A 20,509-nucleotide genomic window follows, 5' to 3' on the forward strand; every position below is an offset into this window, starting at 1 on the left:
CCTGACCCCAGCAAGGAGGCTCAGCATTGGTACCAGCCTCCTCTCCCTGACAACCATAACCCACCAGGCTCAACCCACCAGACACCAGGTGACAGACAAACCCATGCACAGAAGCTTACTGTAGGCTGTGTTTCAGCAAGCGAGCTTTCCTCTCAAGGGAGCCTCCTTGCTTCCATTCACTTGGGGTGGAGTTTGCTCTGGGCAGAGGGGACATGGGAAATGCTTACTGCTGAATCAGGCTCCTGGAGAAAGTGAGGACCTGGTCTCTGCTTCTGCAGCTCCATCCGTGCTGCCTTCCTCAACAGAGCTAGTTCAGCAGGCATGGTGGGGTCAGAACTGAGACCTTGTGCTCTGAGGTGGGTCCTGCTGTGAGGTCTTCAGGGGCCACTGCTAGGACACTACCAACCAGGGCCTCTGTGGAGGAGATGCCTGGGGATGAGGTACCAGTCTGAGAGCAGCTCCTTGGGCCTGTCTTTTCATTTCAGCAGGATGAAGCATCTCACTGAACTCACTTCCTGCTCCCTGTCCTGGAAGTCAGCAGTCAGAGCTGGTTTTCATTCCTGGGTGAAGTTTACCAAGGTAAGCCTGGGTGGGAGGGGGTTTGACACATGACCTCTATTGGTCTCCTGAGCACTCACTGTCCTGCTTGGCAGGATGAACCAGAGACTCCTGCAAGACTTCTGAATATGCATTACCTACAGCAGGAGGCAGAGATCACAACCCACCTGTGCTTGAGGCCGATCCTGTCTGCCGAGTCTGCCTGACACTTCCTAAGTACATTGTGAACAATGTGAGGTACAGTGGCATCACCAAGAGAGCAGTAACACCACCTAGGGCTAGACCTGTCTTCCCCCTGTATCTAGTCTCGAGATTGGCCTTGAGTGTGGCCTAGTATGGAGACTCTCAGTGTCTCCTCACGGGATCCGAATCTGCAGCCACAGCTGAGATCTTTGCTCCAAAGCTCCCTTAGGACAGCACAGCACCTGTGCAGTCTAATCATAGGGTGGAGATGGCGGTGTCACTGTGGTCACACTCTCTGTCAGGACAGAATTCTTAGGGATCAGAGCCAATGCTCCCCGTGTGCAGCCCTCCTCTGCCTTCTGTGTACTAACTGTCACCTCAAGATGGAACTTCCTAGCCAGGGGTAGCTGCATCCAGAAACACTGGCCCTTGCTTGGAGGCGGTGTGCTCCGAGGGACATTTTCAGCGGCTCTAGCTACACTAGGTTGCACTAGTGGGGAAACAAGCTGTGGGGTCTGGTGGTAGAAGCTGACGACTCTGTGGCAAACACTTCCATGGTGCTGAAGCTGACACGCCCTGCTATATAATGCCACTGCCCTGCTTCATTGTCTGCTTCCCCCCAGGTGAGGGGCAGCTCACAGCAGCACTGTGGAAGAAGACAACGCAGGGCAGGTGTGCCCCCAATGGCCCTCCAGAGTTACTAGGAGAAGCCAGAAAGGATGAGGAAATGATCTCCCATTCATGGTCTGAGGCTGCTCTGACCACAGCCTCAAGCCATGAGTTCCTTTATTCCTTTTCATCCTCGCTAAGTCATAGGCAGAGTCTTTAGGTCATGTTCCTGTTGGCTTTCCCACCCAGGCTCTAAGGGCATGTGGCGAGCCTACACTGACATGAGGGAGGCCAACTGGATAGGTGCAGACAAATACTTCCATGCTAGAGGGAACTATGATGCTAACCGGCGGGGTCCCAGGGGAGTCTGGACTGCTGAAGTCCTCAGGTAAACACAGACTGTTGGGACGCTGGGTCTAGGTAGCAAGGATTCTTCTGAGGAAGCAATAGAAGGTGAGCTCTGGAAAGTGTCATGCTAATCTGTGAACCCTCCTCCTCCTCCTGCTCATCCAGCTACTGCCTCCATCTGTGCCCAGTGTAGACCCTGGTTGTGGACAGTGAGCATACAGCCAGGCTATGGCTTCTCCCGAATGTAGACAGGGAATGACTCTCATCATCACCAGTGTTTCTGGTGATGTTCATCCATTGTGGGCTGACCAGTGCCTGAGCCCCTCCTTCCTGACCCTTCCTCATTTCCTCCTACAGCCATTCTATGCCAATGGGGAACTGGGAGGGTGTACTGCGACTAAGAAGCTTGGTGGTGGATTTCTTCTGTGTCTGTTTCTCCTAGTGATGCAAGAGAGGTCATTCACAGTCTCATAGGCCGCGGACATGAGGATTCCAGGACTGACCAGGAAGCCAATGGATGGGGCGGCAGTGGCAAAGATCCCAATTACTACAGACCCGCAGGCTGCCTGACAAATACTGAGCATCCTCCCTTCAGCCTCAGGAGGCTGTGCTGCGGGCTCTGGGGACAGGACATGGGGTTCTTCATTCCCATGATCACTGAAGTTGCTGAGGAACACACAGTAGGTATCTCACATGCATACAGACCAAGAGTTTCAAAACTGTTATTCTTGCAGTGGTAACTACTTGCTTGAGAAGAGGGTAATAAACACTAACATGGAAGTGGAGCTGAGCCTGAGCATCTATCATTGAAGGTCATTTCTAGGATTACACAGGGCAGACCCCACTGGCTCAGAATCTGCCATGATCCCTTCTCTGGGCCCTTGTGATCTGGGTGTAGGTTGTCATTTTCAGACCTTTCCATGACATGCCATTACTCCCTGTCAACTAAGTCCAGTCACCTGTTCTGATCTCCCCAGCCTTAGTTCTCAATGTCCTTGTCTCTGGGGACCAGGAACAAAACCATAGGGACTGGTCCCTGCTTACCCTGCAGCTATCACCTTGATCTTGCTCATTACTCAACACATACAAATCCAGTATCACACTACTTCTCCATCCTAAGAAATATTTCAAAGTAGTTCCCTCTTGCCTTAGGATCACTATTTCTGTGATAAAGTGCTATGACCAAAACAGCATAGAGAAGAAAGGGTTTGTTTGTCTTACACTTCCAAATTATAGCCCATCATTGAAGGAAGTCAGGACAGGAACTCAAAACAGGGCAGGAACATGGAGGCAGGAGCTGATGCAGAGGCTGTTGAAGGGATGTTGCTTACTGGTTTGCCCTCATGGCTTGCTCAGTCTACTTCTTTATAGAACCCAGGGCCACCAGCCCAGGGATGGCAGCACCCATGATGGGATCACCCTCACCCATTAATCATTAAGAAAATGCATATAGCTATATAGGGGCATTATCTTACTTGAGGCTTCCTCTTCTCTAGTGACTCTATCCTGTGTCTAGTTGACACAAAACCAGCAAGCATACCTCTGCTTGACTTGCATTGAGTCCAGAGAAATGTCCCAGGAAAAACTGTGTCTGGGGATACAGACAGACACAGCATCAACACCAAGATGCAAGCTTTTTCTGTAGCCTTTGACATCTCTGTTCAGGGGGGAAAGCCACTGTCCTAAACCTTTTCTTGCTGTGATGTGGAAGGGTCTTCTGTTTGTGTTGATTTCATTGGTTAATAAAGAAACTGCCTTGGCCCATTTGATAGGCCAGCTCTTAGGTGGGTGGAGTAGACAGAACAGAATGCTGGGAAGAAGGGAAGTGATGCAGAAGCCATGGAGCCCGCCGCCAGGTCAGACATGCTGAATCTTTCCCAGTAAGTCACCACCTTGTGGTGCTACAGAGATTATTAGAAATGGGTTAAGCAAGATGTGAGAGTTAGCCAAGAAGAGGCTAGATATAATGGGCCAGGCAGTGTTTAAAAGAATACAATTTGTGTGCTGTTATTTCGGGACATAAGCTAGCCAGGCAGCCGGGAGCTGGGCGGCAGGAATGCAGCCCGCCGTTCCATCTACATGGCTGGACAAACCTCACACACTCCTGAGGAGTCTGGGCACTTTCCTCCTTAGATAGGAACTCTTGAAGGGTTAAACTCTCCCACTCTCACAACGAGCTTAGGTCTCCATTCTCTAAGAAAGGCAATTTGTCCACAATACCCTTGCACTCAGGGATGAGAGAGAACAAACAGAGGCCTAAGTCAGGTCAGCATCACCATGCTTCAAGGACAAATCCGGCAGCCCCCATCTGAGTCACATCCAAACTTGCCTAATCTTGTGCATATGTCCAAAATGATAAGACAGTTTCAGCCAATTGAAGGTATACTAATGTGACAGCTGTTTGCTTACCCAATTCTATGTGAAATGACCTAACTGCTCCTGAAACGCCCTTTAGCTGTACTTAGAAGGAACTTGCATGCTCCTCTGGGGTCATCACCATTTTGTACAGGAGAACGGCCCCATGTATGTGAGTATTACTAAATGCTCTTTGCTTTTACAGACAGAGGCTGGGGTCTTCCTTTAGCACTTCTTTTACATACTGAGGCTGGGGTCTTCCCTCAGCACTTCTTTGGATGCTTACACTCTGGATGTTTCCCCCATATTGCAGTTAAAAGATAGATGACTTCACCTTTGCAAACTAGGGAATAGACTTCTCTGTCCACATGTTCTACTTGTCACAAGCTGAGCGGTGGTGGTTGTTGAGACAGGGTCTCACAATGTTACTCAAGCTGGTTCTGAACTCAAGGGATCCTCCTGCCTCAGGCTCACAAGTTCTGGAATTACAGACATATGTCACCAGACCAGGCTCTTTAAATTTTTTAGATGAGTATGGTGTGTGTGAGTGTACTAGTAGTGCTGGCTGGCTTGATGTCAATTTGACACAAGTTAGAGTCATCAGAGAGGAGGGAATCTCCATTGAGAAAACACCTCCAAAAGATCTGGCTGTAGGTTGTGTAACTTGAATACACACACATTAAAAAGATCTGGCTGTAGGGCATTTTCTTAATTAGTGATTGGTGGGTGAAGGCCAGTCCCAACGTGGTGGTGCCATCCCTGAACTGATGATCCTGGGTTCTATAAGGAAGCAGGCTGAACAAGCCATGATGAACAAGCCAGTAAGCAGCACCCCTCAATGACCTCTGCAGCAGCTCCTGCCTCCAGGTTCCCACCCTGTTTGAGTTCCTTCAGTGCTGGACTATGATGTGAAGGTGTGAGCCAAATAAACCCTTTCCTCCCTAGCATGCTTTTGGTCATGTTTCATCATAGCAACAGTAACCCTAGCTACGACGTGTGTATGCTCATGCTGGCGAGTGTGTGCAGGTCTAGGAGACTCTGTTGATGGTGGGAATGTTCTACTTTGCTTCTCTGTTGCTCTGATTACCACTTTGACCAGTAGTGGGGAAAGGATACACTAGGCTTACAGTTACAGTCCGCCACCAGCGGAGGCCAAGGCAGGAACCTGGAGCAGTCGCTGAAGCAGAGACCACAGAGGAACACTGTTCATTGGCTCAGGTTGTGTAGAGTTGACGGAGACTAACCAGCATGGGTGTCTTCTGCTGTCACTCTGCACTACTGAGTCGGTTCTCTCTCAAGCTGCAGCTAGCCTGCTCCTGCTAGCTCTCTCCTTGCTCCCTGGGCACTGGGGTTACAGGTGGCTACCACACATGCCCAGCTCTTATGTGGGCTCTGGGAATCCAAACTCAGTCCTCCTGCTTCTCAGACAAGTGCTATCCACTGAGCCACCTTCTCCCGCAGTATGCTGGTTTAAAGTACCTCTTTTGTATCAAACCTGGAAGGCTTGCTTTATCAGCTCATCTTTCTCTGGCCTTTTGTTTTCATTTCCTGCACTGCATGAAAATCTAGACCCTCACTTGGGCCCTCACTCTGCAGCAGCAATCTGACAATGGACCTGGCCCCCAGTACTTCAGTCTCCTGGAGTCAAGTCCTCAAGGCCAGTTTGAGCTTACTCAAGCCACCCTGCCACCTCTGTCTTCCCAGACTCATTTATTCTGCCCCCAATTCCTTGTGTCCAAACTCTGAGACAGAGCTCTCCCCTCTCCTTCACCTCTGTTTGAACCTTCTCACAGGAACCGGATGTTCTGTTGGGAACTGCTCTGCTCTAAGCTCACATTTCCTCTCTTCTTTCTTCTCTAGACGGGCTCACTACAGAGTGGTCAAGTGCGTCTGGAACTTTTCGGCAAACGACAGATGCAGAAACACTGCCTCGTGCTCAGACTGTTCCAATGTCGATGTTTGGATGAAGAGGATTCTTTTCTCTTTGCCTTGGGAGATGAATTCAGGTGCTGTGGGCCAGGCATCCTCGTTGGAAATAAGGATGTGGTAACTTGCCCTAGACGGGGAGATGAGGACAGGATGGCAGCCATGCCGGTACTTGGCATCTGCTTGCCTTGAGATGTGCTGTGGAGCTGAAAAGTGAAGGAGAGCTCACTCCTATCACCTCAATACAGTCTCACAATCAGCATAAGCAGGCAGACCCAAACCCGGGCACTGCCAGAGGAAAGGACTGCCACACTTCACAAAACTCTAAGCAACTCTGTGGAGCCTTGTTTCCTGACAAGTTACTTCAGTCCACCTGCCAGATCATACCCAAGGTTGTGGGTGAGTATGACAGCTAGTTTTGTATTAATGGGGAAAAAGAAAGAGGTTGCTTATTCAGTGTGTCTAACACCATTCCACACTGGATTTACCCAACACATTCCTGCAAATTGCTCAGAAGTAAGTCTCAGGTTCATGTTCTATTCAAACGAAACCTTCATCATTTATTACCAATGAATTTATTACCTCATAAATGACTATCTGTTTATATGGCTTATATAATACAATCATTTGTTATAATTTATACCAGTGTTTGACTTTCTCTTGGGTGGCGCACAGCTTTAATCCCAGCACTCAGGGGCAGAGGCAGGTGGATCTCTGTGAGTTCGAGACCAGCCTGGTCTACAAGAGCTAGTTCCAGGACAGACTCCAAAGCTACCGAGAAACCCTGTCTCAAAATTTCAAAAAAAAAAAAAAAGAGAGAAAGAAAAAAGAAAAAGAAAAAAATAATTTTTAAATGTGTGTGTATGTGGTGATGGCAGTGGCACATACCTTTAATCCTAACACTCACGCTCAGAAGGCAGAGGCAGAAGATCTCTTAAGGGCGAGGCCAGGCTGATATATCTGGTCTAGCAAAATCGAGGGTTGCTAGGGTTACAAAGATAGATCCTCTTTCCAAAAAAAAGAAAGAAAAAGTGCATGATGCTTTTGAGTACTCTCTTTAAAAATTAGAGTCATGATGTCAGAGCATAGGTGTGGGCTCACAAGTCTGTGTAATGAAGACTCAGAGAGAGACACCCTTAAAATGAACTCAGAGAGAGACACCCTTAGAATGAACTGAGCCTGTGGCGGCCGCAGGGTCCCCACCCTCAGTGGACTGAAGCACTTTTCCTTCGCCCAGGGCATTACTACTTTTCCCATAGTTAGCCAGTTGATTTTCTTATGCTCAAAACAACCCGACTGAAGCTTCCAAAAATACAGCCAAGTGCAAACTCTCGATAAATCATATCATGGTTTTCTGGGTTCCTCCAAACCAAATTCTGCATAGGGTTTGTATCCTTGGGAAACTCTCAGACAAGATCCACATAGGGCAACAGAAGGTATCTGTAACACAAAGGTTGGATGGGGTTAGGTGTTAGTTGCTAACTCTCTGGCACCAGGCCAACAGGAAATTCTGCAACAAATATATTTCCAATGATCAGTCAATGTGTATAGATTTAGAATAGAAAACATCAAATACTAGAAAAATACTCTAAATTGAGTTCAACTCAGATATGGCCAATTTTATTTAAAACTCTCGTTTGAATCTTCAATGTTCAATACATATTGTCAACAAAAAGTCATTGTTCTAGTCCTACCTCAGTGATTTCTAGATGTCCTCAGACAGTGTAAACAGTACCGAACTCCAGTTCATAACATTATCTGTCCTCGTGTAACAAAGTGTCCGCCCCTAACAGAGCTGCCACAGTAGAGCACGAACAGTGCAAACACTGTGTAAGCCTGAAAACACATGGCAGCGAGCACCCCACGCTTGTCCCAGTGAATAACCAACTTGTCCCAGGACCAACTCTGGTTGACGAACTTTGAGGTCACAGAGGCACAAGTGCCATGTGCCAAGGTGGAGATGGTGGCAACAGCAGCTGCAGCAGCATGGCAGGTTCTGGTATTGGCATGGTTTCAGGTATCCCCTTTCCTTCTGCGACAAGGCCCTCTGAAGGTTCTGGAGCAGGATTCCATGTGGTCAAAATGATACCATGTCCTGGAAGATCTCCCACTAAGCCTGCTGTGACCAGAGGAACCGGTCACATTTCTCAAGCATGCCTTGTATCAATGCTCTAAAATCCCACAAAAAGAAAACAGCAAATTCAGTTGTCCAAGCTCATTCTTAATAGCAAAGCAAAAACTCTAAAGACTTCAAAGACTCTAAAGACTTCAAAGACTCTAAAGACTTCTAAAGACTAAAGATTCAAGCACTGTGGTCAAAAGACACAGGCAGAAACCAGCAGAGTGGACAAGGACGTCATCACTCAGGGAACTGGAATGTGGCCAAGCATGGACAAGGCCTCGGGGTCAATGACCAGTGTTGGAAAAAAGAAAGGGATCAACAGAATGAACAAGCGATCTGGAATAGAAAATATATGCAGATCCCACCTGGTAAGAGGCATCTAGACATTTATTTATTTATTTATTTATTTATTTATTTATTTATTTATTTATTACTGTGTATCTATTTGTTTTGTTTTTTAAGATTTGTTTATTATGTGTACAGCATTCCTTCCATGTGTGCCCGCATGCCAGAAGAGGGCACCAGATCTTATTACAGGTGGTTGTGAGCCACCATGTGGTTGCTGGGAATTGAACTCAGGACCTCTGGAAAAGCAGTCAGTGCTCTTAACCACTGAGCCATGTCTCCAGCCCGTATCTAGACATTTAGAAAACAGTAGAATTCCACAGTCAAACTAGCAACCTGATTCTAAAGTGGGCAATGAACTTAATTATCTCTCTAAGGATAAAAGTAAGCATAAATGTTCACTCAGCATCACTAGTTGTTAGGGAAATGTAAACCAGTTGAGCAACTCTAATGTAAAATTCCAAAATATTCTCAAATCTAAAAATTTCCAAAACCTGAAATGCTGTGTTCCAAGCTATATTAGCTATGGGACATTAAACCTATACTGTGACTCAACACAGAGTCGAATGGTAGTCGTCAGGGCTCTGGGAATGAAGGCCTGTTTAATAGCTATGGCACAGCAATTCAGAGGAAAATATGCTGGAAACTGGCTGCCCAGCAACATGCACACACTAAGTGACTAAATGCTCTGGATGGCATTTTCACATGGGTTTGCTTTTTCCTTTTCTTCTTCATACAGTCCAGGCTGGCCTTGAACTGCTAATCCTTCTGTCTCCACCTCCCCAGAGCTGAGATTACAAGTGTGTGCCTTCTCACTTGCCTTGGTTTTTGTTGTTTCTACAACATCTATTTTACAACAAACAGAAAAAGAAAAAGTAAACTAAAATAACTGTGTGTGTGTGCTTGTATATGTGTGTGTGCACACGTGCACGTGTGTGTTCTGCCCTGTGTTTTAAGCTGGATATTGAGCGCAGGGCTTAATACATAATCCCTGCCATTGAGCTACATTCTCAGCCCCTTTTCACCTTTGAGACAGATTTTACTAAATCCCGTGTGTCTTTGAACTTGTGGTTCTCCAGCATTGACCTCCTAAGCGGCAAGCTCACAGACCCAAGCTACCAGGCCTGGCCAGTAACAATACCATTCTTACAGAACTGAGGTGCATGGTAGTGGGACACTCACATTAACCTGAAGAGCACCCTGATCATGGTGATGAGGAAAATTTTACTTTGGCCTCCTCTTTTACACCATAATCCGCAGATGTGTCTCAGTCTCCTCATGAGTTAGTGAGGGCTTGAGATTACATGATCTCTGCACTCCTGTCTACCTACTGTTGAAAGTCTCAACACGCTCAGACACCACAGACAGTGTATGGCAGGCTGGCATTACCTCTGCCTTCTCTCAGCGATCCTCAGGATGTCACAGGTTCTGGTAAACTTTGCTGACAACTCAAGGGCCAGACCACATTCCTGTAGCAGTGACCAGGCTTGATCTGGGCCCAAGGCCTTAGCTAACAGGAGTGCCACATTCCCCACATTGATGGGAGCAGGCCCATCACTCAGGCTCCCATTTAGTGGCTCCTGAGGAGTTGGCCTTGTGCTCCTGTTCTGTAGTAGATGTAAGAGAAGCTTCCATTCCTCCAAGGTCTCGGGGATCCACCCTGCACACAGAAACACAGAGCACACAAGCTCCATACATGAAGTGTGAGAACTATAAGAACACAGCAAAATAAACACATTCAAGAACAGCGTCTCTTCACTTCAGCACAGACCTCCTTAATTCACAGAATTAAAATCATCCTCAAACTTTCTGGATATGCAACAAGGAAGAAAATAGACCCATATGTGAGAACACGTGTGCAGGTGTCCATAGAAGCAGAAAGGGTGTTAAAGTCCCTGGAACTAGGATCATAGGCGAGTGTGATGCACCCAGCATGGGGGGATGGGAACCAAACTCTGGTCCCCTGCAAGAACACCGTGTGCTCTTCCCTGCTTTGCCATCTTCCAGCCCTCTTCTTCCTTCAGACTCATTCTGGCTGCTGAAACAGAAAGAGCTTCAAAGTGGGCAAGAATGAAAGTCAGAGGTCCAGTTGTGAGACTCCATCCCAGGAGTTATCTCCTTTACAACAGCATATGAAAACACGGAGTAGCGTGCTTAAAACAGAGAGCAGAGGTTAAACAGAAAAGATGCTGTAATATACCAAAGACTAGGCAAAGTCCCCACAATTTTAACAGCTATCTCGAACTGTGTAGACAACTAAAATGTTCAAATATGCTTGCTGAACACAGAGGAGAGACTTCCAGAACACCACAATGAGGAGTTAGCAGTTGGGATTTCTATACCTTTGTCCCCTTCCATCAGACTTATGTCGTTCAGATACACAATGGTGGTGAAGGCCTCCCTCCTCCTCTCCAGCTCCAGACACAGTGTAAGATATCCAGGCCAGAAACTTAAAGGGAACAAAGTTGATAAAAGGAGTAAGTGCATAAATGTCTATGAATCCCCTGTTCATATTAGCCATATGTGGTTCTTAAAGCTTAAGGTAAAAGTAAATAAAAATTAAAACTCAGAGTTAATTTGTTGTTACGATAATCTTGTTTGTTTGTTTGTTTGTTTCTAGAGACAGGGTTTCTCTATGTAGTTCAGGCTATCTTGGAACTCGCTCTGTAGGCAAGGGTGGCCTCAAACTCAGAGATCCACCTGCCTCTGCCTCCCGAGTGCTGGGATTAAAGGCGTGCGCCACCACCCTCTGGCTCTGAAGTCTTTATTTCAGATTTATCTATTTTTAAAAACTTTAAAATTTTTTATGTGTATGGGTATTTTGTTTAAATGTATGTCTGAGTATCACATGTACCTGTTGCCCAAGGAGTCCAAAAGTAGGTACTAGATCCCCAGGAAACCTATCCTGATCTCTCCCTTCTGGGAAGTCTTTTATCTGTTGTAACTGGTGTGGACTTAATAAATATCAGCTGGGGGAACTGACTCAGCAACTGAGCAGAGGGAGTACAAGCACCTAAATACTATCCCTTAAATCATAGGCTAGAAAGACAGCTCAGGAGTTAAGCTCATTGGCTGCTCTTGCGGAGGACCTGTCTGTAACTCCAGTCCCAGGAAGTCCTGATGCCCTCTTCTGGACTCTGTGGTGCACAGACAATTATTCAGGCAAAACGGCCACACACAGAAAGTAAAAATTTTAGTATTAAAAAAGTTACATTTAAGCATCAAATTTAATCCTTGCATAAAATAGAGCAGAGCAGTGCAGGACCCTGACTAGAGGTATTTCTGCATCCCAATCTGTAAACATCCTCACTTACCCATAGCACCTACAGATGTCAGTCATTTTCTCTTTGGTTGTAAAGTCTGCAGGAAGTTTAATCAGAAGTAGGATCAACTGACTATAACCCCAGGAAAGCAAGTGTGAATGGGGCCTATGAAATAAAAAAAATGCAAGAAATTAGACAGGAAATAAATTCTAGAAAGTACTTCATAGTCATCTAATAGGAAAGACTGCAGTTGAGGCATTACCACTATTACAGTTTCCAAATATCTCTATTTTACTCCTTAAAAATTTAAACATAACTATATTATTATCTCTTGTTCATCTCAAAATGAAATAACAAACAGAAATGGGGCCTGGGGCTGTATCAATGCTAGAATGTCTGCCTAGCATGCAGGTACTGAGTTTAGTTCTAATTCTGATTTAATCCAATTTAATCCTAATCCTTGATTCCACCACCCACAGCTACTGCTATCTTCCTAGGGTTTTTTTGAGGAGTAAGTCAAATAAATTAGGCATTTGGCAAGAGGCAGTGCTTTCAAAAGGCTTCCCTTGGGAGAATACAAAACTGTTTCTGAGTCATGTACTGGTCATTTTATTTACAGATTCTATTTTTTCAAATCCTCCAGGTAAATTCACAAATTAATTGACATGTCTTTTGAAAGAAAACATACATGCATGCGCGCGCGCACACACGCACACGCACGCGCGCGCACACACACACACACACTGTTTTCTTTAAAACCGGCCAATCCAGGGTTCACTGTGGGTCTCCAAAAGAGCTGCAGGGAGACCAGCTTAATTCTTTGGTGTTATGTGCCAATTTTTATATGAATGTGCATTTTTCTGAAAGGAACTGTGAGATTCTTAAAGGGCCATAACCTCACGCTGTTCAGAACCTCTAGGATGTACATGGATACACAATCTTGATGCTCCCAGTACCTGGTTCAGTTTTTCTACTGCTGTTCCTAAAGGGAGCCCGAACACTACAGGGGAAAATTAAGTTCCACTTTGAGGGAGGTTCACAGAGGAGGACTGCTTACCTGGGATGTCCTTCATCATCTACTGTACTTGTGCTTGGTGGAGCATCATGGGACACTGCCAAAAGCAGCCAGTCAAGTCTTAAAGATTCTGGTTGTAGAAGGAATTCAAGGAAGGATGGCCTGAAGGCAAGATGGGGTGAAAAACTATTAATTTTCATGAGAGAAAATAAAGGAGGTGGATGTAAAGAAAACAATAAAGGACAACTTGGAATCTCCTCTGGCACAAAGGGCTAGAAAGGCTACTGAGAGTACCAGTCTACTAAATGAGTAACCTAGGTGTAAGGCGATTAGGAAAAGCTAGAGGGAGGCAGGGAAAGGGAGGGAGAAGGAGACAGTGGGGAAGGAGGGGTGGCCCGGTGGCAAACACGGGGAAAGGAAGACTCTCCAGTCATATAACTCAACGGGAGCTGACTGCCATGGAGAGTACAAATGATGGCCCAGCCTGAAAGAAAGAAGCAGGAACAGCAATCCGCTCCTGAAAGCCAGGCTACTGTAATGAAAAGCACTCGCTGGCAGGGGAATAAAAACCTTGTCTGCTTTGCATGAAATCCTGTTGAATCAAGAATTTGTTTTCTTTTTGAAGATTATTTATTTTTATTTTGTGTGTGTGTGTTGCCTGCACCTACGCGCACCATATGAGGCCACTCAGATCTCCATAACTAGAGTTACAGACTGTTCTGAGCTGTCATGAATGCTGGGAATGGAACCTGGGTCACCTGCAAGAGCAGCAGGTGCTCCTAACTGGCTAGCCAGCATCTCTGCAGCATGAAGGACTGAATGTTATGCGGAGAATCTGAGACTCTCTCAGAGAGGAGGGGAAGTGTGTGCTGAGGGTGTAAAAATGCCCAAATCCTCATCTTCCACAGTAGGTGCCTCACCCTCGTGACCACAGCTCATACACCTAGAACAGAGACTACACAAGCCTTCTCACCACTGATCTTCAGGCCTTGACTTCACCAGACTGTCGAGATAGGCCAAAAACTGAGCTGGGTGATGACGGCAAAGCTGTGCGATGTCTGAAGGCGAGATGGATGGGTAAAACTTGATGAAGGCTCGAAGGGCAGACTCCCCAAACCTATCATACAATCTGTATTTGAAAACAACACATCAGTCTCCAACTTCAATGCCATATGATTTGGTTATACTATGGACTCATTAGAAATAAAAATAAATATTCTAATAAGAAGCTGCACAAAAAGCCAGGCAGTGGTGGCACATGTCTTTAATCCCAGTACTTGGGAAGCAGAGGCAGGTGGATCTCTGTGAGTTCAAGGCCAGTCTGGTCTACAACAGCTAGCTCAAGAACAGCTAGGACTGTTGCACAGAGAAACCCTGTCTCAAAAAAAAAAAAAAAAGCTGTACAATATGCAAATGCGCCAAACTTTAGATACTAATCCATAAAAACATTGCGAATGTTTAGGGTCCCACAAACAATGTACAGGACTACCCACCGGGTGGCAAACGCGATCAACAAGGGGCTATCTGAAGGGACTGAGCCATCCAAAAACTGTAATGCTGCGGGCAGGTCTCTGTCTTCCATCTCCGTGTATGCAGGATTAGAACTTGCCATTTCTGAAAAGAAAGAAAAAAACAGCCTTTCCCTTCACCTCTTTGCTGCAACTATTCTTGCACACATTCATTTAACCATCTTCACCACACCCGACTGTCACCCACTAGTGTCACCCCAATATTTGTTAAGCATTGCAGGAGACAAAAACAGAACCTGACAGGATAAAATCTCAACTTTTTAAAAACATAAAGTTAAATTGGGAAATAAAACTCACTAGAATTTTTATTTTGTATATGTGTGTGCTGGCACTAGCACTTAGCTTCTCCTCTTCAGAAGAGGAGAAATTTTCAGAGAACAGAAGAACAAATAGTCTCTACTGCGCTTGAAAAATAAGTTTATAGGCTGTGTACCATATATATATACATATGTGTATGTATGTATCTGTGTGTTTGTGGTGTGTGTGTGTGTGTGTATCACAAGCCAGATATCTCTATTATCAATGCCAAACTGCTCAGGCTTTATAGAATTAGTATTCCCATATCATCTCTTAGAAATAAATTTAATAAAGTTGATTTAAAAATAGTTCACCTTTAAAAATGAAACCAAAACAAAATAAAAAACAATATTCAAGGAAATATTCACCCTAAGTAGGAAGAACTGACTTTGAGGAACAGCCAGAAATCATTTACAGGTAAACTTACTGAATGAAGTGAATGACAATCTTGTTAAAAATCTCTTTAGGGTTAAAAAGAAAAAAGGGCAAGTGTAGTGGCACACCTTTGAGCCTAGCACTCAGAAGCAGAGGCAGGCAGATCTCATGAGTTTGAGGCCAGCCTGGTCTACGTAGTGAGCTCCAGGACAGCCAGGACTCTGTGGAGAGACACTGTCAAGAAAGAAAGGGAGAGAAGGGAAAGAGGGAGGGAGGGGGGAGAAAGGCAGGGAGGGAAGAAAGGATGAAGAGAAAGAGAGAAAGAAAGAGAGAAAGAGAGAAAGGGTATGACTCTAACGTAAAATGAGATTTTTTTTTTCCCCAGTAGTTTTCAGTGGTCCTAAGACACATAATCAAGAATAGTTTCAGAACCTGCCTTCTATCAAGAAAACAGTCAGCTTGTTGTGATGCAGGAAAAGAAGGGCTCACTCACTGTGGCAGGAGTGCAAACTGTCAGTCACTATAACAGTTTATAGGAGTTTTCTCACAAAGCTGGAACTGGATCTGCCGTATGACCCGGGGGCACCACTGCTGGGCATTCACCCCAAAGATCCCAAGTCAACACAACAAGATACCAGCTTATCCATGACGTAGCTGCAGTGTTCACAACGGCTAAGAAACTGAACAAGTCTGCATGTCCATCAGCAGATGAATGAATAAAAAGATGGTACATAGAAAGATAGAATTTATGTAGTCATAAAGGAAAATGCAGTTAAGACATCTGTGGGAAAATGAATGCAATTGGAAATCATGTTAAGCAAAACAAGTCAGACTCAAAAAGACAAATGGCATATGTTCTCTCTTATATTGACACAGAGAGAGCAATAGAACAGAAGAGAACTAGACAGGCGGAAAGGCATCAGCTGGAAGGAGGTAAAAGAAGGTAGGAAATGAAGGAGAAAATATATAATGACACATATATGACAATGTTATGATGAAACCCTTTATTGTCTCTGGTAACCTAGAAAATACCCGTACTTATTATCAGCATGTGTGTGTGCGTGCATGCGTGTGATGTGTTTGCGTGTGTGGGAGGGAATGCATGCTACAGCATGTATATGAACACATGGTGGAGAGTGTTCTCTCTTTCCATCTTAATATGAGTTCTGGAGATGGGAGTCACAGTTCCAGCCTTGTACAGCAAGTGCTTTTGCCCTCATAAACATCTCTCTGATCCTCAAAACCATTAAAGACAAAACAAAACAACAAAATCACACCCTCCATAACTGGAATATTATCAGACAGGTGGTACCTGTCTAAAGTCAATTTTCAGCTTCTACTAAAAGAGAGCAATTGCCCCCATGCTGCTTTCCATTTGACTGTGTCAGACAAGAACTTAAAGAGCTGGAGACGCAAGAGCGGCTTCATGCCAGTACCCATGACTTCGGCTGCACACTGCATGCTCTAGCTAGGACTGCTATAGTGGTCACCAAGCACTCATAGACTTTCCTGCCAATTTCTGGGATCAAGGCTGAAGATGACCACACAAGGGAAAGGACGCATTTTAAGTTAGGAGTGCTGCTGTCAGACACTCTATTTAAAACAAGTATCTTGCTTATGTCACATAAACACAACCTGTGCTTTGAAGCTGCTATATGTGACCTGGAGCAGAATTGTAACTGTAGATGTGATTTCGAGGAAGCCAAAAGCCCTTCGAGTGAGGTAACAGGCAAGTATGTCACTACCTGTGGCAACTGACTGGGCAACGAAGAAAAATTGTGTTTAATGTCACAACTGCCAGAGTCAACGTGGCTTCTGTTACTTAAGCAGAATTTTGAAGGCAAAAAAAAAAACAAAAACAAAAAACTTCAAAAATAGGGTAATGCAGCAGAGAAGAGCAACAGGTATGAATACAAATCTGTACGGGTGGACAGCAGCTAGTGTGAACTGCATCCAAGCTGGAGCAGTAGTGACGCACGCCTTTAATCCCAGCACTCGGGAGGCAGAGGCAGGTAGATCTCTGAGAGTTCTAGGCCAGTCTTGTCTACAGAGCATACTCCAGGACAGCCAAGGCTACACAGAGAAATCCTGTATCAAAAAACAAAAGAAAAGAAAAAAATTTTTTTTATAACAGAGTAACACAGTAAGTCAATGTTTGAAAAACTATTAAAGTTTAAATGGGTAGAACACAGGGCCATTGAGATGGCTTAGTGGAAAAAGATGTTTGTCACCAAGTCTGATGATACCTGAGTTCAATTCCGGGGACCCACATGGTGGAAGGACAGAACTGATTCCAAAATTGTCTTATGATCTCTAAAATTGTGCCATGATACATTCACATATATATGCAGGCATATGCATGCATACATACATACATTCACACATACAAATAAAAAATTTAAAAAGACTGGAGGGGCTGGAGAGCTGACTCAGTTAGAAGCACTTGCTGCTCTTGAGGAAGACATGGGTTTTGTTTCCATCCACCCACAACCACCTGTAACCCCTACTTCAGGGGATCTGATGCTCTCTTCTGGCTTCTTCAAGCACTGCATTATACGGCATATATACAGACAAAAAGACACATATACCTACAAAAAAATACAAATAATTTTTTTGTTCCTTTTGTTGTTTTTTTGTTTTGTCAAGACAGGGTTTTTCTGTGTAGCCCTGGCCATGCTGGAACAAATAAATACTTTTTTAAAGGAGTCAATAGTTGGGCAGTGGGAGCACTCGCCTTTAATCTCAGCACTCAGGAGACAAAGGCAGGCGGATCTCTGTGAGTTCAAGCCAGCCTGATCTACAAAGCATGTTCCAGGGTGTTACACAAAGAAACCTTGTCGAAAGAGAGAGGGGGGGAGAGAATAGATAGAAAACAAAAGGGGGTGCTGGTCAGCAGAGGTAAGTTTTCTACTCAAATTTTTGTCAGGCCTCCACATTATAAAACATCTCTACAAGTGGTAATGACATCTGACTATTACCTTTCAGTCCTTCAACAAAAGTGTCCCAAACACAAGGGCTGTTGGCGTAACTTAGCTTGATACTCTCCCTTGCTCTCTTCAAGTCCAGGAGAAAAAAATACTTCTTCAGGAAACAGCAAGCCAGGACCTCAGGAGAGAGCTGCTGTAAAGCACAGTCCACATGTCCCCCTGTGCTGTCCACTACAGAAGTCAGCACACCTAGTTCCAAACACAGTGTTGTCAATTCTGCCAGGTCTTTCTGAAGACTGTTTGATATGGTATACGGAGAATATACTCGAAAAATGTCGCCCAAGGGCTCACTGAGGCTGCTTACAGATTCACAGGCTGTATGACCACCAGTTTCTTCAACGCCCAAAGAATTCCTCTTTTCTTCTTCACTGTCTTCATCTAATCCTCTCTCTTCTGACTCACTAAGGAGGTGCACATCCGGGCTCAATTTCACAGGCAGACTGCTGCTACTGGAAATGTCAGCAGAGCCATTCAAGGCAAACGTTTTCTCTAATTGTGAAAGCCACTTCTGTAAAACTGTTCTTAGTGACTTGGGTTCAAATAAAACCAGAGGGTCCAGTAACTTGGTCCTATGCAAAACAGATGAATGTGAACATTGTCTCATTTGTTTTTAAAAATTAGATTATTTCAGAACAAATCTAACTGATAAAGCATACTCTTCTAGAATAAATGTTGCTTTTGAGTTCTTTAAATGACAATTATCCCAGAAGTCCAATGAGACAGACATCACCGCCTCTCGAGTACGTTACCGACTCCTGAACATCCAAGGCAAATACCTCTGACCTAGACAGTCAAGACTACTACTGATACTGCCCAAGGCCGACCCCACTCATGGTAAATCCTCCACACTCACATTGCTTCTGCTGTCCCTGCTCTGAGTTCTTGAAGCCTGTCTTCTTCAGGAAGTTGACTAATTTCTTTCTCCCTAGAAAAGCATAAAAAAAGAAATAACCCTATTCACAAGATTAGGGGCAACCAAAACTTTCTTAGACCAAGACTCCTATCTACTGCTTACTAAATGGCGAGTGTGCCACATGCCACCCTGCCTTAGAGTCTTTTACTCCCTGTTATCTTTACCAAACATTCCGTTTCTATTCACTAAGGGATAGCACGTCCTAGAGCTAACAGGCCAGGCAGCATTAATGACTTAGAGTTTAAGCTATTCAGAAGAGCTCGGACTGGATCTCAGCCACCTCCTCTTAATCTAACACTCCTCTGACACTCCAGGAAGGTGACAAGACGACAGAGCGGGAGAAAGGCGAATGAGATACGAAACTAAAACCCTGTCTCAACAGAGTTAATTCCTCGTAAACTAGAATTTACAGTTTCTGAGCTACACAACAATCTTCAGTGAGCAGCGTCATACATACAGGGTCTCTCACAGTGCAGTCTCTGACACATTCACAATGGCAGTGGTCTAGCATTTCAGACTCTGACATAAGGCTTACTCAGCGTCTTCCTCTAGATGGCAGGTAACTACATTCACTTCCTCTTCGTGTGCTCGGTCAACATCCTTGGATTCAAATGTCTCTTTCAGCTCCGGGCTTGCGTGAAGGGTGCCAATCTTCTCAGTTGTTTTACGCACAAAGCAAGAAACACTGGAAGTCAAATATCAAAAACCTAACATGAAAATATATCAACACTGTCAGGAGTGAAAAATCTGGTTCCTGACGTTTCTGTTTCCATTAGTACTACATAGCCAGCTTGAGTTTAACAAGACAGGTTGCTTAAAACAATTTCTCTGAGCAACCCCATTTCACATGAGGCTCATATAAACTTACAGTAAGATGACCCACTGTGTTTGTAAAACTGTCCTGAGGCCAGTGAGTCAATGCTAAAGGGTAGGTTTCTAGGGCAGCTGTCTCTTCAATGTAATGTCTCTTTCAACTCAGTTAAGCATGTGATCATCAGTCACTTCCTGATCAGAAAATAATAAGGAACAGACCCTTCTACAGGAAGAATGTGCACCCAGAAAGACATAGGCAAGTAGCTGGGCAGAAGATACATCTTTTCTCTCATTATCAGTGCCCAGATTGGTTTCATACACAGACTAAAAAGAATTCTCAAAAATCTCCAGTTCTAGGGCTGGAAAGATGGCTCAGTGGTTAAGAGCACTGGGTGTTCTTTCAGAGGTCCTGAGTTCAATTCCTAGCAACCAGATGGTGGCTCACCACCATGTATAATAGGATCTGATGTCTGATGTTCCCTTCTAGCAGGTATATATGAGGAGCACTCATACATAAAATATAAAAAAAATTTTTTTTAAATCTCCAATTCTCAAGGGCTGGAGAGATGGATCAGCGGTTAAGAACATTGGCTGCTTTTCAAGAGGATGCAGGTTCAATTCCAGTCACCCATATGGCAGCTTACGACTGTCTAACTTCAGTTACAGGGGATCTGACATCCTCTCACAGACATACACACAGTAATTAATGTTCATAAAATCTCCAGTTCTCCTAGGTGTGGTGGTGTGCTTTTAACCCCAGCACTCAGGAGGCAGAGGCAGGTAGATCTCCGTGAGTTTGAGGCCAGGTTGATCTACATATGGAGTTCCATGCCAGCTAGAGCTACACAGTAAGAACATGTCTCAAGAAGGG

At 44.8% G+C, this 20,509-nt stretch overlaps 2 protein-coding genes across 2 annotated transcripts in view; one reads left to right on the top strand and one right to left on the bottom strand.

Annotated features, from left to right (window-relative positions):
- Positions 1–506: 506 nt before the first annotated feature.
- LOC101979777 lies at positions 507–6,702 on the top strand (the record flags this gene model as incomplete). Its single annotated transcript, XM_026784281.1, has 4 exons — positions 507–579; positions 702–795; positions 2,141–2,378; positions 5,914–6,702. Coding segments are annotated over 4 exons (663 nt in total), but the record flags the coding sequence as incomplete, so codon positions are not given.
- Positions 6,703–7,572: 870 nt separating this feature from the next.
- The window catches only part of Hps5 (HPS5, biogenesis of lysosomal organelles complex 2 subunit 2), a 41,660-nt gene continuing 28,723 nt past the window's right edge, over positions 7,573–20,509 (bottom strand). Inside the window, exons 14-23 of the mRNA XM_005357834.3 lie at positions 19,361–19,510; positions 18,766–18,837; positions 17,904–18,481; positions 14,218–14,338; positions 13,698–13,853; positions 12,767–12,886; positions 11,761–11,874; positions 10,789–10,895; positions 9,836–10,106; positions 7,573–8,150 (exon numbers count right to left, since the gene is read on the bottom strand). Of these exons, the coding sequence (XP_005357891.1) occupies positions 8,090–8,150; positions 9,836–10,106; positions 10,789–10,895; positions 11,761–11,874; positions 12,767–12,886; positions 13,698–13,853; positions 14,218–14,338; positions 17,904–18,481; positions 18,766–18,837; positions 19,361–19,510 (1,750 nt within the window). The 3' untranslated portion in view covers positions 7,573–8,089. The remainder of the gene's footprint in view (positions 8,151–9,835; positions 10,107–10,788; positions 10,896–11,760; positions 11,875–12,766; positions 12,887–13,697; positions 13,854–14,217; positions 14,339–17,903; positions 18,482–18,765; positions 18,838–19,360; positions 19,511–20,509) is intronic.

The sequence above is a fragment of the Microtus ochrogaster genome, chromosome 22, assembly GCF_000317375.1.
Source record: "Microtus ochrogaster isolate Prairie Vole_2 chromosome 22, MicOch1.0, whole genome shotgun sequence".
Classification (NCBI taxonomy): Eukaryota; Metazoa; Chordata; class Mammalia; order Rodentia; family Cricetidae; genus Microtus; species Microtus ochrogaster.